General features: G+C 34.8%; 1 protein-coding gene across 1 annotated transcript in view; it reads right to left on the bottom strand.

The window, feature by feature from the left end:
* The window catches only part of LOC116172713 (protein dead ringer-like), a 43,774-nt gene continuing 24,137 nt past the window's right edge, over window positions 1-19,637 (bottom strand). The window contains exons 2-4 of the mRNA XM_031489977.1: window positions 5,810-5,993; window positions 1,212-1,897; window positions 1-797 (exon numbers count right to left, since the gene is read on the bottom strand). Coding sequence (XP_031345837.1) covers window positions 679-797; window positions 1,212-1,897; window positions 5,810-5,993 — 989 coding nt within the window. The 3' untranslated portion in view covers window positions 1-678. The remainder of the gene's footprint in view (window positions 798-1,211; window positions 1,898-5,809; window positions 5,994-19,637) is intronic.

Here is a 19,637-nt window from a genome sequence, read left to right as displayed (position 1 = left end):
TTATTATAGGAATAATTTCCACAAAATGTTTTTATCTCTATCCCTGAGACACACAGATCAAATAATGAGAAATGTTTTGTGTTGATCATATTTCTAATTCTAATCTACCGATGGAACAATATTTTCGTAGTATTACACATTTTGATCTCTACAACTTCTATTCACTAATATTGCTAGAAGGTAATAACTAGTTATAAATACATTAACTGCTTAATAAATAAAAAGTCAATTAAAATACTAATTCACAATCATATTCATATATGGTATACAATAATATAATAATGATAAAATAACAGTCTTTTGGCAGATATACAAAAATTTAAAAATCCTAATCACACACTATTCTAAAATACTGATTACTCTGTATTTATATATTTACAATTACGCAAGAGTTAGTAATTGGAAAGTATTCTGAATTTCCAGAAGAACTGGCCTATTGTATATAACTTATAACTGAAATCGAATCACAGTTAACAAGCTTAACGAATTCGAGATTGAAAGTGATTTTCACATTATAGGTGAATACTGACCTTAATCCATGGAAGTTGACGCACACAACGGTTTGTACAAGCACAATAACATCTAATAATAAAATTCGTTAAGAACATGCATATCTAGTATTGAAACATCATTAATAATAAATAAAGTTCGCGCGAAACGTGTTTCTTAAAAAATAATTTACGAAGCTAAAGCGGTCCTTCCACTAGTTGGCGATTGTGCAAATAAAACCCCTTGGTACGTAATACCGTTGAGTTCCATACTAACGACTAAGGAATTGTCTCCACTGCGCGAATCCCCTGCAACAGAGAGAAGGGTCCATTAATCACTCTGATCATTATAACTGTTTATTAGGTAGCAAGGAACGAATGCCAATGTGACGTGGTCTCCTTTTTAAATTGGGAAATTTAAATTAATTATTCCGCGCAGGGAAACGCAAAGATGGGTTTGGAAATAGTCTTGCCTTTCAATTCTTAGTTCTATTTTTATTTATATAAATTCGGAGCGCCCTCACGCTCCATTAAGACACTGGCACTTCTAACGAAACACATTAGGATCATCAAATCTAGATCTTAATTTTTCTTAGATTTATATTTTTGGTTGAAATCATCATTAGTACACTAAGCGTCTAAATAAATTTTCATATTTTTCGAAACGAATTGCGCGATTAGTCCATAAGATTTTAATGGGACTGTGATAAATGTCCTACTTACCTCTACTATTTATTTTTATATGCGTCGTTGCGGGTGTGTGTCTTGATTCGTCGTCGTCCTTTAGAAATTTTTTTGGTGGTGGTGACTCTCTTTCGATTTCTCTTTTGACTATTGGGGACTGCGGGGGTGGTAACGGAAGGTGTGGGGCGGGATCTGACAAGTTCAGGGCTTCTTTCTGTGGTTCGGGTTGTACTTGGTTATTGTTGTATAAGTTCCATAAGGCCATGCGTGACATTTCGAAGGGGTTCAGCGGTGATGTCGCACTTGGTGGTGACGCTTCGCCTTGTCGGGGAGGTGTTGACGCTGCGCTTCTAACTTCCTTGCTGAGCAATTTGACGTACTCCATCATGCGGGCCTCGACTTCACTGGGTGCCAAGCCGGGAATTGGTCCGCCGTTTAGTGGAAGGCCTAAAGGTTGCGGGTGACTTGGGTGATGCGCACCATTGTGCAAACTGATACCGCCACTCATGACCGAATTCATGCGAGCTGTTAACTGCTGATGTTGCGAGACCAGAGACAAAGGAGACATTTGGGATGAAGGAATGGGAGATCTTTGTATACTGTCGTATTGACCGTAACTACTACGCCGACCTTCGCGACGATTGCCATCAATTGCTGCTTGAAGTTCGGCTGGGGTTGAAAGGCGACGTTTTTCACATTCATATGGGTACAGGTACTTCATATACCTAGAAGAAAAGAACATTATATAACTTAAACAAAGGAAAATTCTGCAGTACAGAGTTTGTTTTAATTTAGAATAATAAATTTTGGGTTCTTCTCGGTAAGATAAAATAAACACCAAATTACGATTAATATGCTCATTAGTAAGACTTTCTTTTAACACGTCACGCCATGAAGGCGCTGGCAAAACGTCAAGATATTTAATTCGTTTTGTTTTTTATAGGAAGTCACTTCCTTCATCCTTTAATCGAGCTTTGTTAATCTGAATTATTACCTATACCTATAGCTAATCCAGCAAGGGCGACGGCGACATCGTGGCAAAGTAGGGACATTTCAGACCGACGAGAAAAATAAATTCATAAAACAAAGAGTGGCTGGTTATTAATGCTCCTACGAGTTTCTTTAAATTTAATTGGTTTACCGTGACTAACCAGACTAAATTTTATTATAGACCGCCGTTCTTGAATATCATTTTATAGCACTTTCGATTTAAATTTTTAGTGACGCTCAGCAGAGTTGTAAATCAAAACGAGACGTTTAGATTTAAACGATTTTTTTTGTGATTTTTACAACCTAACCTACATAAAGGGTATTGTAATATTCCACGAATTCCACGCCTAATCCAAATTTTCTTACATTCGTCAATTCTTAACAGTTGACCTCAATAAAAAATACAATTACTTGAACATTCGGTACGAAATAATAATAAGGCGTAGGTATATAGTGAGTAGCTTATATTCAAATGGAAATCACGTTAACATTAATTTGTGCAAAATCAATGCCTAAGGATGCCAAATACTTTACAAATATGATTTCGTCCTGGAATTGGAACAATTTTTGATTCTCCGATATGATGGTCAATCTGGGCATATGAATTTTTTCGTCATTACATGTCACATTGCTACAAGCTCCACAAAACTCCAAAGATTGTTTTAAACATAAAATAAATTTCAAAAGGAGAAAATTATGGGCGTAGCCATTACCACCGTAAATCGGTGGTAATGGCGTAGGCTCCCTGGATGGCCTGTCTGAAATTTGACGCCAAAAATTAGGGGCTCGAAAATGGTTACCCCATTTTATCAAAATCAATATTCGTTTACAGGATACCCCTACCGTTTTGGAAAAATCCAAATTAACTTCCTCAGAGCAACAAATAAATGTTGAATAAATCCATAAACTCTGAATCTAATCTACCTTCTTCTGAAAGCAATGTACCAAAACTTGTTTACTTTATTCTCGTATACCCCTGCCGTTTTGGAAAAATCCGATTCCCAATAATCCAAGTCACGAAAGAACAAAAAAATGCATTTAAAAAGTCAGTACAACAAAAGAGCCTGTAATCCACCAAACAATAATTAATTAGCAGCCTAAAATACAAAAAGAATTAGTTTCATTGGTTTTTTTACCATGTACGAGTATATCACAATATGATATCTTACATTGTTAAAAAGAGAATAAAACATTTTATTTAATCAAGTAAAATTTCACAAAACAAGGTTGATATGCATCTTTTCATTTTGGATTTCGTTTTGGCCTCATTTTGGACGTTGTCCTATAACAGTGAGACGATTTTATATTCAACTTTTTTCTAAACTTCTTTAAATTTTAGTCATCAGCACACGAAATTGCAAAAATTTCTCTTCACTGATTCAAAATAACCCATGCAATCCCGCACAATCTGGGACACCCTGTATAACAAGGTGGAAACAACTAAGAAGTATTTCTAGACCATTCCAGATTACATTGAGAACACTTTAGACCCTTTACAAAGTAATGAAGGCCCGTCTAGCTTTAATAAAGATTCCGAAAGGACCTAAAAGGCAACCCGAAAACTTTGGAAAGGGCGTAAGGAGTCTCGACTCTGGAAAACCTTTTAAAAACTTTTCAGAGCTTCATACGTGTTATTACAAAATTGTTAATTTTATGTAACTTTTGTTCATTTGAAAGACCTGCTGTTTGGGTTTTTTTCACTGAATTCTTTGCATTTTTGTGAAGTTTCATCACTTATTTGAATTTCGCAAATTTCCGAATTTTTTAATGTTTTTTCCCAAAGCCAATTTTGTTAATTTTTTTTTCATTCAAGCAACATATCGAAATTGCGAAAATGTAATCTCTCTTTTTATTATCGTGTATTGTCTTGGGCACTCAGCCAAGAGATACTTATTAGACAAGCGAACGGGTGGTGCGGTCGGGTGAACCGACAGACAAGTGGAAAACATGATTTCCGAAGAAAGTTCTTACAAGTCCCTTTTCGAAAGCGGGTATGGCAAATTCGAAACTAAATATGGTAAATTGCTAAAGAAGATAAACACACAGATTTTGCGAAAGTGATAGGGATGTAATAGTTTAGGGATTTTTTTCAAAATGTAGGTATCTGGTGCTTTCATGAAATTGGCTGTCATCTTTCGGAAACCGTTTTTTTCGAAAACAGTAGAGTAGTCGCGTCCATGAAGGTTTTTCTCTGGAAGTCCCCGAAAACAGCTCTGATTTTGAGTATCCTTTTTTTAATTTTTGTTTTTTATATTGGTTAAGATCAGAAAAGTAGCAGCGTAGGTCATATAATAGGTCATTAGAAAGGTTATTTTTTCTCTTTCTTTTAACCATAACTATGAATGGTGTTAAATTAGAAAAAAATGGAGAAAAAACTATGTCAATTGGTCCATATTTCACAAAATTAAGATTTATATATATAGTTGTAAGGAAACAATCCATATGTACTCTGTTTTTAGCACTTATTAAACACCTTCTCATGCTTTTTTGTTAGTTTTTGACGTCCTGTTAATTTAAACGGTTGCAACTCACTATTCGTCTGCGTCGCTGTATTTATCTATGTAAATTGTTTATAAAAACATTGTTCTCAAAGAACAGTGCCCAGTAACATAATGCAGAAGGTATTTTTGTATCTTTTATTAGTAATCGTATATTATACACGGTGGCCCACTGAAAACAGTCAATGCTAATTTTGCCGACTTAACGACAGTTTTGCCAGAAACGCTCGAACACGTCAATTTTAGTTTTGAGGGAGACACCTAAATTAAGTAATACTACTTACGTAACTTTAACTCTGAGAAGGGGGTGAATTGCACCCCAAAAATTTTAAATGGGAAGGGGTAGTAAATGTTAGATAGGTCAAAAGGAATGTTCATTATGTTGTTAGAACTGTTTATATTTTCAAATCCGATCAGTAGTTCCAGAGAAAACTCGATTTAAATGGATTTGCAGAGCCTTTTTAAATGTTTATTAAGTAGTATTAACTAAAAATCTTGAAAACTGTAGTAGTTAAGTCCTCCTTCAACCGACGCAAAAAAGGTTTTCGGCACTTTTCCAATTTTATATCCATTGGCGAGAATTGGTAATGATGGTAACGAAACAGCGAAATTTATTGCTAGGTTAGTAGTACAACATTAAAATACAATTTAATTTTGCATTTCCATTTTATTTAAAGCGAATGAAGGTGTTATAGGTAACGCTAGCTTTTGGAAGATATAGGATGCAATGGTAGCTACAGCATAAAACAGTCCCTTTTGATTATTGAAAGATGTTACATAATGTAATAATAATAGGGTTAGAAAAGCACAAGCAGCGGACTAGCACAACCTTTTTTTGTCGACCAAACAAATCAATTCTGATCGTTTCAGAAAGCCATAAAAAAGACGTAGTATAGGTATATAAAAATAATTGCAAGCAAAAAAAAAACAAGTACTAATGTTCAAAAACCAACCATAAAACCATATTAATGTGAAACATTACTGTTTCCGATTTTATTGCCTCAATAAAATATTCAACCTCAAACGTTACATATTAAGTCACGCATTGTTTATAAAATTGGTAAGTAGGTACTAGATCATTCAGACAAAGAATGGCCAAATCGAACATAAAATGCATGCATTGAATATTTATTGTAAAAAAACACTTACTGCGTCCTTAACGTAAATGCGGCGGAAGTAATCGAAGAAGGTAAGCGAAGTCCCTTAATGATTTCCTGCCATAGTTTTTTGTTAATTACATCGACTAGTCCTCCTCTCGCTATCACTAAATTGTACAATTCGTAAAGGTCCAATACCGCTTTCGCCATAATTGGTAATCTATTAATCGGCGTGCCTGCAAAAAGGAAATCGCATTAGAATAGGTAAATAATAGATCGAGACAGTTTGTCAGCAAATGATTCAGTTATGAATAATTTGGCCTAAATCCAACAAACCATCTTGTTGTTATGACGTTTCACGTTACACGATTAGTATTGAGAATACAACAGAATTAGAAAAATATTGTAGGGGCATAAGCCTGGATTTAGCCAACGAAAATAATTTATCCTTTTAACAGCTCGACGACGTTGATTTAATACATATTTCATCGCCCGCTTGCTAAACAGTAAAAAATGTTAAATGTTTTTGACACATTTTAAAAACCAAAATGTTTATGTAACCAAGCGAATTATCGTATTTGTAAATAACTTCCTAATGTTCGAAGTATCCTGTTCCAACTTTTATGGAAGGACAGTTAAGAATTACTTTCATTCACGTTTCCCACATTAATCCATCCATTTAACGCCAGAATATTAAGAAAAAATAATTGGGATGCTTATTGCGTTCCAGAAAAGTTAGAGCATCGTTGAGTGTGAACGATGTGGGAGATGCGTTCGTTTATCAACAACCCCCGTAACTCATTATAATCTGAATAGGGTTTTATAAGTTTTACAATCAGTGATACTTCTCCTACAGTTGTAAAAAGTATTTATTATCTACAAACATGTACAGGGTGGTTCAAATTTGTGGCTACGTAACGGTGAGCTTATATGACTAAAAAAACGCTTTTGAAATTTTTGAAAAATCTTTGGAAATAACATATATCACCGAAAAACTGAAAATGTTAAATTTTGTTTTCATCTTAGCTAGCTTAAACGGCCGGAAATGGACGGTTCCCGTTAGCGCTTTTTTTTTCGAAGAATCTGTAATCAGAATTTCCATAGCACACTAGATGTAGAAGCTACTATACTTTCTTATTTCTTATGGGCGCCATATTGGATTTTTACGGAATAAAAAAAGAAAAATAATGACTTTGTCACACTATATACTTTTACATAAATTTACAAGGAAACTTTCAAAATCAAAAGTTTTACATTAATTTCTCAACAAATTAACCACCGGGTAACTAGATCTTGCTGAATCAACATGGCTATGACTGCGATCCATTTAAATGGATTTTTGTTGTCATTCCGTAAAAATCCAAGAGGTATGATGTCCATAAGAAATAAGAAAGTAGCATGTAAACTGCCCATTTCCCACCGTTTAAGCTAGGAAAAGTGAAGACGAAATTTGTCATTTTCAGTTTTTCGGTGATATCTCAGTTATTTTCAAGGATTTTTCAAAAATTTCAAATGCGTTTTTTTATCAGAAAAAGGGACAACTTTGCCCTCACTTAACCTACACTGTATCCTTCTGGATTACGGAGATTCCAATGATAAGTTACGAATTTGAAAACCAGTCAGTTTTTACCGCCGTTCATAGTAGAAAACAGAAAGAGAAAACGACACTGAAATGTTTTCAGTACGCGTTTTTCCCGTTCAAATTTTCCAAATCTAATATTTTTTTCTGGTAACATTTCAAATTACGACATCGTGCCATAACCGGATAAGCTTTTAGGATCGCACTGCTCGGTATTCGGTTGAGAATCCCAATTTACCATTTTCTCAGATTTTCGTCTCGACGTCTTTCATCATATTATAATCAGCAGAGAACATCTACTTTTGTAAATTGTTTAAAAAAGATTTTTGTATTTAATTGTAAAACGTGAAATTGCGTGTTAAAATGTAGGGACATCTGGTCGTTTGCGATAAGGAGTTTTTCGGACGAAAATCCATTAACGTACGTGTTCTTACGTCTGTTAAAAGGTATTTCGAAGAATTGCACGTTCTTTTCGGCGTAAGTGGGATGCGGGACGCGTTTCTTCAAAGCTAGCGTTATCAAGTCCGTTGTGAATGGAGAGCTATTTGAAATTTTGTAAAGGAAGGAGTTTATTTAATGGTAGAGGTGGTGTTCCTTTAAATACTGGAGGTAACGAGAAAGCGCGGCTGCTGCTAGCTGTTAGTTTTCGCAACGGCAAAAAAAGCGTGTATTATTGTTAACGCCAACCACTCGAGCATTTTGCCCCTATTTCTTTAATTGAATCAGTTCGTCGGTTTCGAAATAAAGTGTGTAGAAGCAGTTAAGCAACCTCAATAAAAATATTTATTGGAGTTTACGCATACAGTTACTCCAAAATTAGGCAATTTAAAAAAAAATTTGTAAGTAATTCTAAGACTTTTTTATCGCCTGCGTGCGAGGTATTATGTTCAAGCAAGCTTTGTACGCTTTTCTTTCATAGGTGAATTTTGTTTTAATTTTATTGTTTAATGTGTTAGGGTATAAATGTTTGTCATTGTCAATAAATTAATTGTGCCGTGATGTAGTTTTCATATCAAAATTTTTTTACTCGTGTCCTTTGAGTCGAAGCCACCGAGTCAAGTGATCCATGAAAGTACCCGATTGTGATGTCATGGGCTGATATTGCCAATGGCATGAATGGCGCACCGAGGTTGGTGCACACCGAACGGTGATCGTAAGAAGCTTTTTTGTGAACTACTCGAGATACAGCGCCTCAGTCTCTAGTGTTTATCATGTGTAGTCACTAATTCAACGATGTCCAAATAAAATGGGGCAGATGTTCAAAAGGGGTAGGGTGGTGGAGGGAGAGAATGCCTTCTAGCTTTCATGGTATAATCAAAGGTGTTAACGAAAAGAATGGTCATCCATGAAATCCCACGTCCTCCGACAATTCGGATCTGTCAGAATTCTTTATATATTGTTATGTCAACAACGTCACGCAGGCATTTTGTTTGATCTCGACACTTATAATAGTAATGGGTCACTCTCTATGTGGAATATAATTTGTTTCGAGTAAATTTGGTTAATGGGAATTAAACACGGATTTCGTTCCTTTTTAGTGAGTTTGGGGTTCACTTCCTTTGTATGGGAATTGCTGAATGGTTAAGTTTTGTTTATTTATTGTAGAAGTCGAATGACGTGTGAAAAGGTAGGAACATCTTGTCTTTGTGATAAGAATATTTGTTATCGCGTTACGTAAGGTGAAATTTAATTAGATAAGCGCGCGTGATCGCCGATAAGAAAACATTCGGTTGACGACACCGCAGAGAGACCGCATTTCGAGCTTTAAGAAACTTTAAACCGCGTGACAAAATTTACAGCGGAACGTAACTTTTGGCCGCTCAAAGTCAAAACACCAGTTTGAAAACAATCGGACCAAAACTATACAAGAAGAAGACGAAGAAATGAAAAATTACCACGTTAGTAAACAACGCTCGGGGATGGCGCCCAGATATCGCCAACCCTACATCGTGGATCCCCGTTCCTAAAATTGTTAATTACACGGCCCCGGTAGGTACACGTACATTCCTCGTCTTTCCACAAGCGTTCTTCCACCAACCCTCATTTGCTGCTAGCCAGTAATCAGCCAAAAGTGAGATGAAATTATAATAAATTTGCAAAAATGCGCTAAAAACTCAGTAGTAAGTTCAACACAGAAATTAATTTATATTATTAAATCAAATACAACTATAGCGATATCCTAAATTTAAAAAAAGGTGTCATAACCTTACAGCCTAAAATTATTCGCACTGTTCTTGATTCTTGTAACAAAAAGTAAGATAAATAATGTAATTAATTATGTCAATAGATTAATTTTTTACGAAAAATAATTAACATGATACCGATCGCTAGTATAATTAATCTTTTCCTCGGAATCAGTACACCATATTTGATTATTTTGATTTGGCCTTGTTCCAGCACGAAATATGATGTAATGACCCTGCCTTTATAACTTGTTCTGATCAACACAAAAAAAATAAATTTCAAAATAAAACTAAGAAACACAGTAGCAAAAATTGTTGATTCTTCTCTGTTGAATTATACTGGGTTTTCAGTTTTGTTTACATTATGGTTTTCCATTTCATCAACCTAATTAATTCATTGTACGATTTGTGGTAAATTGTGACAATGCAGAGAACATTCTAGAATCATTTACTCTGTTATGCATATATGCAAATAATCCATGGCTTAGTCTATACACAATTGTAAAAACGGCACTGTATGAGAAATTGGCTGAGGACACATAAAACACAAAGAAGTAATGAAAATTGGAGCCGATCATTTATTTAACGTCATGCATCAGGGGGAAGCGATTGAAACGAACAGTGCAAATGTCCAGTATTCCCGACCAGGCTGCAACTATTTACTTTTGTTTCTACCACTACAACCGTGTCAATAAGTGAATGAGTTAAAGAAAATAAAAGAACCCGAGTTCCGTTCGCGATTTAGTTCCAGCTTGCAGACTTCACCTTACTGGTTTAATTCATAAATGTCACCATGTAAGTTATTGTTTCAATGTGTTTTCCAACAGTGTAAGTGTTTCTTTTACGACCCCCGCCTGTCGGAATGCACATGAAAAGAACATTTATGTTTTATGTATCATTATTTTGTAGCTATGTCGGTCCGTTCGTCTCAATATCATTTGATCAAAGGCGTCTGACATTGTAGCGATTGTCTCGGCTTTGATGTTAAGGTCTAAAGTGTCTTGTTGTCTTGTAAAATATCTGGTCGGGTCGTAAAAAAGTTAACTAATTACGAAATTATTATTACTCGGTGATGATTGTCAGTACGGTCTTATGAATTTAATTGGATTTTGCTTGAGGTACCTACTCGAGTACGGTTTTGTGATGGAACACATTTGTCTCAGAAAGCACCATCAAAATAATTACGGTTACAAAAATAGATCCACGATACATAATTTGCATGCATTGCTAAATCAAGCTCGGTGATGGTAAAAAAAAAGAGAATATTCTTCTTTGTATAATAAAAATCATTAATAATTAGCGCGGAGCTTCCTTTGCCAGTTGCCACGTGTCCAATTGTAGACATTGAGTAAATAAAAACTATTTATAAATGATAGAATTTTTATGTCACCTTTTCTAATTTGATCATGTGATAGTAATCAGTCATAGTCCATCACTCAAGATGATCCTTCTATATATTACGCATGTGATCTAAATCTACTCTTGATTTCTTTGAAGTCCTCATGTAACGTGGGGTCAAAACGTCGGACTCTAATTTTGGATCAGACAAAAGCCAACATTAGTTAAATCGACTTCAACCTACATTAAATTATAATATCATCAAGCAAAAAAGTGCGACATTGCCAAAATTTCTCGTTGAGATCAGACTGTTTGACCTTACGGCCGAACATTACCTGAACCTGGACGTGCGAAAACAAACAAATAAATGTAATTGTAAGTAGGTGCAAAATAATCTACTGGAAAAGTAATTGCGGAACGTGCTTTGTAAGTCTTAACTACGAACAGAACGGACAATTACATCAATTACAATGTATGTGATTTCACAGTTATCGCTGTTGGCAGTGGAGCACTATACGTGAATTGACATCCGATCGAAAACAATTTTATGAAAAAAGACATGTAAAATGCGTAGACTAACCAAGCTCACGTTCATCATTATGCATGTAAATTTAGAATGTAATCAGCGTCATATGAATGAAATCACATGAAGTAGGGCGTAGGTTTCAAATATAATGGAGACTGGTAGAAAAATGGGTAATATTAATAATTTACTGTGCAAGCATAAAATCGTGATGAAGCGCCTTCTGCATTTATAGTAATAACCGTCCAGTAGTTATACTTTCTATTTTTCTACTGATCGAAGAGGGCACAATTTGACCTTAAGTGCGAAATCGTTCTTGGACTTGGACCACCAACGCATTTACACTGTTAATTGATAGTGGTATTCATATGGAACAATTTTCCCGAACAAATATCCAATCTAGACTATCTCGAATTTGAACGCCTAAGATCTATTCGAACTATCGACCACCTTTTAGAAAATCGGCCATAGGAATAATTGATCTTAGACGCCTAAAAATTTCTTTTCCCACTCTTGACGAATTTGTGCGGCTTGAAATAGGCCAAAGATCTTACTCTCTGCATTAAAAAATGGCAGAAAAAATACTTTAAATTAAACGATTTCAAACTCAAAATTAGTACCGAGAGGTTATCAAGTTATAATAAATTTTATGAGAATATTCCGAGCGGGGAGAATAATTTGGAGTGGAATATCTAAGAAAAAAACCTTTTCCTACGCTTTGTTAGCCACCTCCTAAAAATATTTACAAAAACTTTTTAAAATTTTTAGGGTTCTCGTGATCTTCAAAATCTTCAGCAGATTTTTGAAGATCTCTAAGGAGATTTCAAGAATTTGTCCGAAGAAGATTTTGTAAACTCTGTCTAAGATGTTTCTATCGAAATTTCCCAAATTGCCAGAAAGTTAAGTAATCAAATTAGGCAGATTTACGTAAATCGTGGATATATTTCCAATTTACTTTTAAATGATCAGGATTCCAAGGTTGCTTTACCAATCTCATCCGCAGCACGTACGGAACCTGCACGCCCGAACCCCAATTGAAACCGGTACTGATCTGAGCATCAACCAATTTGCTGCAAAGAAGTTTGCTCGGAAAATACTTCTTAAATCGTTTTAAAAAAGTTTGAGACTCCAATAATGTATGATGATTTTCAAGACTGCTTCTATGAAGACTTTAAGAGGATTGCTACTATTTCATTAGTTTTCTAAAGACATTTCTCTTCATAATTTCTAGATTTCTATGAAGATTTTGGAAATGTTACTTAATAAGATGTTTTCATACAAATTTCTAGGAAAATTCAGTTGTGCTAGACCTATAGTAAAATGTTCTCGTTAGCCTTCGAGCTGGGTAAAATGCTTGCATTAAGCACCGAGCATTTTGTTGTAATACTGAAGTGGTTTTTGGATTTTTAGCGCATTTTTGAAAAAAATACGCTATTATATTCGTTATTGCTGGCAGGCCGGCTGTCCGCGTGAGATCTCCACAACTACAATAGCTAGAGAATTCAAATTTTCACTAAAAGCTTTCTGCTATAGTGTAGATGTGCAGGCACTAGTCTATTTTGAGTTAGATTACTTGTGAAATCGATAATTGAAGAAAATAATTTCGATATGGGTTTCGGAGGTGCTATAATTTTACCGTTAGATAGCGCTACCAGTATAAAAACTTATTACTTTGTGATTTGTTTTACAAAATGAAGACGTACCGTCAATTGAAATTAAATAAAATTAATTATTTAACGCAGCCAAAATTACTCGTGAGATCGATAATTTTAAACTTCGCTAATAAAATACTGACCTGCATGACCAAAAATGCGCTTTAATCATGCATATGCTGATGATTTACAACTTGTTTGTGTTTAACTTCTTCAATAATTTATATATTCTCGAAGACGGTTCCGAAGGAGGTTTTTACAGAGGTTCTTAAGAATTCCTAAGGTTTTCAAGAAGATTTCTGGTAAAAAATTTAGACAAAGAGTGTAGGTACGATAAAAATTCGTCCCTTGAAAAGTCTCACCCCGACCCCTTGGCCCTCCCCTGTTAAATTCGCCGCACATGAAATTTCGCTTTCAACTTTTCGCTAGAGATAGTGATTGTTTATAAACCTGGAGCAAATTTGACAAAGACAATTATTCCTTCGTCGAATTTCAGCGGCAACTAGCGACTGCTTCTTGAACGAATGTGCGTCCGAGAACTCGTCCACTGAAAACCTTTTGACACTAAGAAAATTTCCCTTTAAATTCTCTGCTCAACAAAAGTCAATTTCAGTTTAGTTGTTCGTTCATAATGAGATAGTTTTGTTGTCAAAACTAAAACAATTTCACATTACATTAAAATCACGTATGCCCACAGCCCGTGTACACCACAATTCGCAAAAAATATCCCCTAGTTAAACATCTTAAATAAACAAGCATACAGAATTTGAGCTCATTTGTTTGAAGGGAGGTTTTTTAACACTACCACTAAAAGTATAAGCATCATTTTCATATTGAAATAGAATAGCGTTTGAATCTTACCTATTGCAATAAGTGAATTTCGTGGCCGGAAGAAACCCAAGACCTACAACGTATCAAGACACAAAACATGTACGGTAAACCCTTAGATCAATCTTATTCTTCGGTATAAGTTGCACACTATACGGTTTCCTATGACTTTACATGGACTAAATTTATCAATACTTGATATGAGACCTCATTACGTACCTACATACTACTAACGCCGATATTTTTAATACGTAAAGAATAAACGCAAATATTTTTTATTCTGATTCTCAATTACACATTTTCCACGCCTTCAGGTCCAATAAATGTAACTTGAAAATAAATTAGAAGATAAAAATACAATACATGCACATATTGCGTGAAGTAAGTTTCATAATTTCACTCGCAATTCGCATGTGAAGCTTTAACTGCGTCCTCAGTAAAATCTTGTCGGGGGCTACCACATTCCCTTTGTCGGTACCCATCTCCGACGTCCCATTCACCCGCAAATTTGCCATTTTTTCGCGCTGACACTTACGCCTTGGAAATGACGCCTACCACACTATCAGACTGACAGATTTTTGTGACAAAATAATTGATAGCGTACAGATACATTTAAATTCTAGTTTGTTTGAAGCATGGAGGTACAATAACCTCCATGGTTTGAAGATTACTGTATTGTTCATTTGCATCCGGTTTAGATTTTTGGACGAATTTTTTTTATTTATTCGTACCTACACTTAATAATAAAACAAACTAATGTCACTTTGGAAACTTCTCTTCTTTATTACTTGTACACTTAACTTCTTTTCAACTCGAACTCTACTATTTACTCTCTACCGGTGTACTCACAATCCCTTAAGTCAACAGACTTTATGTTAAAAACTTTCCTAACCACAACTGTCTTTACCTTGCAAATACATATAATTACTCTGGAAATGCGTCTACAATTTCACTCACACACACTCGAAAACTCCAATATGCCGCGAGAAAAAACACGACTTTCCACAAACGGCCATAGGCGAAAGGTAAAAAGGTCCCGTTAAAAAAACTCCGTCTTCTATTCCCTCTCTTTTTCATGTCCGTTTCCACTTCCTTATTATTTTGTTAAAATACGCACAATTCTTGTATAACGCGTAACGCCTGCGACCACAAGCGACATCTGTTTACAAATTAAATTAATTAACGATAAAGCAGCTTTTATCGCGACTGGAAATAAACTCTTACAAATACCTAAACAGCCATATCGTTCTTTAACGTAATTTTACAAGAAAATAAACAAATTATGCGGCTATTTAAACAGAAATTAACTATCGTCTAAACGACGTAAATGTATGCGACAATAATGTTGTCTTAATTTACGTAGTTTGGACGATGTCTACTTTCTGTTTATAGCCGCATTGCAATTTGTATGTTGTTTATATAATTGTAAAGAAATTACGTGTTATAAAATAAGAATGTTATTTGCGTAATATTGGAAAAGTTTATCTCATGTTTTTCTCCGGTCGTAGATAAGAGTTTCGCTTATTATTAATATAATTTATTTTGTAACAAGATTTTGTCGCAGGTGCGCGTTTAGATAAAAGAATTTTGTTTATTTTAACTAAAGACGCGAATTCAAGGACAACATCTAATCTGAGATAATCCGCAGTATACGCTGCTTGGAATAGAGATAAAGAAGTCGAGTCAATGAATCAATTATGTTAACTTATCTATTCTTGAATCAATCGAGTTGAGGATAATTCCTCTTCAAGGGTGTTTATTTATTTCACGTCAAAATTCATTATTAATATTTAACCCCCGCTTTTGAGCACAGTATAGACGGCTGCATGGAAACAAAACTGCAACAATTGGCCTATTTATTCTAGATTAGATAACGTTCACGTGGTCTACTCTTCTAATAAATTTGTCTTTTTATTCCGAAATTAACTTAATCTCCCATTTCTGAGTTGTTCCAGTGCTGCTGAAGAATTGATCTCTAAAATCCTGAATGTCGAGTTTTATGATATTGCGTGAAGGGATCAAAATATGCACTGTGAATATGTTTTCAATTTTATAAAAAATAATTAATGGACAACACCTTCTATCGACGAGTATATGTTCGACAGTTCAAATCGTCACATTTAGTTAGCTACCTATTAATTAAAAACGAAATCGAAAGTACAGATCACTATTTACCAACGCAATAAACTACATCCAGACAGATTTTGTAGAAAACTACGCCTCTGGCTTCCATTAAGACGCCCCAGAGATCCGATAATTGTCTTTAGATAGGCGATTAACAGGCTTGTCAACGCGTTGTTTATGCCCCTAGTTTGCCAGTTTAATATAGGCGGCACCGACACATTTTAATACACACCAACATTGAATAAATTAAAATGCACGACAAAACAGGAAAAAATAATCCATTAATACTCATCGCGCGACGAAGGCGAGTTAAAGGATTGAAGAACCAATCGCGTTTTCCATAAAGTATTTCAAATTGAATAATTTCCCGGCAAATAAATCCGATTTGTAATTACATGGACAAAGGTGCGTCCAATTTAATAAAGGACGACGTACGATTATAACATGTATATTCTTTATACTGTCCGTGCAGATACCTACTATTTTTCTTAACAACCTCTTTCGTACGATTAAAATCAATTTGACGAGTTATTATTAATGATAGGGTGAATTAAAGATCCTAATGCATCTAACGCTAGCTTTATTACCTACATTATATGGGGATACGCGGACAAGTTCTCAGGTTAAGGAGCTAAGCCGGTAATACCTTTATTAATATGCATAGATATTTCTCAGAAATCATTTGTAATATCATATTTTCTTTCTTTTTATATAAAGCGTCCCGATTTCGTTTTTAATTTGTAAGGAGATTGATTTATTATTCCCTGTTTGTTTCATTTGATTAATGGAAGTGATTAATCGCTGTTTATAATGTAGTTAAGTACCCTACGTCTTCTGCAAGTGCTAACGAACGTTTTTTTTTTTACAGATTTTTAACATTGGAGAGACGCGTATAACCTACGTACCGTGTGCAGGCGTGGATAATTGATGAGGGAATCGTGTCACCCTGTATAAAGATTAGCGATGTTTTTGGAATGCCAGAAAAAGTTCAATATATAAGAATTTATCAGTATATAAGTATGTAATAAAAGACGGAACCAGTTAAACTATAAGCGGAAATGGCAGATACCACAGACGACGAACTTTCTGCCCTATAGAGACTTCGCCAAGGTGCACTGTGGAAGCATGCAGGAGTTGCCCATCAAGATCCAAATGCTCACAAATATTTGGCAATTGACTGGGACAAAATAATGATTCCATGACGTAAAGCGATTATCTCTGAAAATGAAATTGATTGATTACCGAAAAATTGGCACTAACAACGCATATTTTGAAGGTTATAAGAAGCACTAAGGAAGCATTAAAAATTCATAAAAAAAGGTTTCAACATTTCAAGCACTGTTGGAATTTGAACTTTCAACTTTTCTTACATTATACGGCTTTATATTTATATACAGGGTGACAATTTGAAAACTTACCACCCCCCATATCTTAGTAAATAAACGAGATATTTAAAAAAATCAAAATCCGTTTCGGTAATTCGGAGGGGAATCACAATGACATAGTTGGCGACGCACCCCCTCCAACCCCCTGCGCCCCAGCCACCCCAACTTTTAAATCTTAAACAGTGACCCCCCATGTGTGATACGTCGTTGGAAAGCTCTGAAAAAATGCTTTCCAACCATACCAAATTACATTTAGGTTAGTAATTATCGTGCAAATCAAAAAATAAACATGGAAAATCGTATTTAACTTGAACTTCCAAAGCCGACTCGACAGCAACTCATTTTTGATCGCCAGTAATAATCTATTCTCAAACTCTTGTCGAACCTTTCCTATGTTGGTTTTGCAATATTTCGACATTCTTGAATTATTCTCTCTCTTAGTTCGTCTAATGTTCGCCGGTTGCGTTTTAAATACGACAGATTTCAAATGTATCATATTAGTTTATTTTTTGATTTGCACGATAATTACTAAATGTAATGCTATTTGGTATGGCTGGAAAGCATTTTTTCAGAGCTTTCCAACGACATATCACACATGGGGGGTCACTATTTAAGATTTAAAAGTTGGGGTGGCTGGGGCGCAGGGGGTTGGAGGGGGTGCGTCGCCAACTATGTCATTGTGATTCCCACTCCGAATTAGCGAAACGGATTTTGATTTTTTTAAATATCTCGTTTATTTACTAAGATATGGGGGGTGGTAAGTTTTCAAATTGTCACCCTGTATATTTATACTGCTACTTTTTCACGTAAACAGGCTGACTGCTCGGCAAATTAAGCGTAAAGAAATGTATACGCTCTCAAATCGTCCCGACCAAAAAACCCCGTCTTTTCGTTGTCTTTGGTATTTAATGAAACACCACTTCCACCATAAAATAATAATAAATAATAAAATAATAATTCAATAACGCCAGCTTCGACAGGATGCGTCTCAACTTACGCCGAAATAACGCGCGCATCTGCATCTCTTATCTAATTATCAGTCATAAAACACGCGCGTTAACTACATCGCTTGATAAAAAAACACTTCTTATCACAAACGACCACATTATATTACTTCAACACCGTATCTAAATTGAACAATTTACAAAACCGATAAAATTTAAAAAAAATTACGCATCTACACAAATTTCTAAAAAGAAAAAGAAATACTGAAATACAAATTCAAACCAATACTTAAAATTTGAAATTATTTCAAGTACAGGGTGGCCCAACATTATTAATGGCGCTGAGGCCAAAATAACGTCTACACGACACACAATACTTTACTGTCGATATCCATTTCTTCAAGAAACTCTAATAGTTCACCCTCATTTCATTTATGGCATGGCGTGGCGACTGAATATATCAACAAGTGATATTTCCATTAAAATATACTACTTTGCCACTAACGTAAATCTGTTATTCTTGTTAATATCTCGTTCTTCTTGCGTTTAAAAGAAATTTATTACATAAAGATGCGAAATTTTCCCTTTTATTTATATACCTACTCGTAGACAAGACATTATAAAATGATAAAGGTGCATTTATTTCTTTTGTTATAGAATCTTCTGATCTGTGTTTAATGTAAATGGATGTAGATTTTGTTTACGTGTAACCAAGTGTTTTGTTTTTGTCTTGACGCCCCGTTACACTCCATGACGATGAGTTTCTATCACAGTTTTGAAGTTCGACTTACATCGTTTTTTTTTGGATTAACAAGATAACATCTAAATTCAACCAAAAGAAATCCGCATAACGTCAAGACAATGCAAATGTCTGAAAAGTGACGTTTTTTGTTGTCGTCTATGCTGTTGTATTAAGATTAAATTTGTGTTTACGAACCCAGTAAAGTTAAAGTCTTGTTTAATTTGGGCAAGTCAAGTATGTGATTGTTTATGAAAATAAATGCAATACAATTTTCTTTGTAAATCTATTTTTTGTGGCCTTTCAAAGTCATTTTCAGTAACGAATATGGGCTGACTATCTCATTTATTACGAATAAAAACAATTGAGTGTTGCCGAAATCTTATAATTATATATTCTTAGAAGAAGATTACGGCAACACTCAATTGTTTTTGTTCTTGTTTTTGTTTTTATTCATAGCATCCTTATAATTCAAAATGGAGCGATTCATCGATATCTCATTTATTTTCCGTGCTTTCCGTCAAGAAAAGATCGCGTTGTAGTATAAAAAAATTTTGCTACCAGTTTACGTACTTTAAATGTGGT

The sequence above is a fragment of the Photinus pyralis genome, unplaced genomic scaffold, assembly GCF_008802855.1.
Source record: "Photinus pyralis isolate 1611_PpyrPB1 unplaced genomic scaffold, Ppyr1.3 Ppyr1.4_LG5, whole genome shotgun sequence".
NCBI classification, from domain to species: Eukaryota; Metazoa; Arthropoda; class Insecta; order Coleoptera; family Lampyridae; genus Photinus; species Photinus pyralis.
This window is presented reverse-complemented; position numbering and strand designations above follow the sequence as displayed.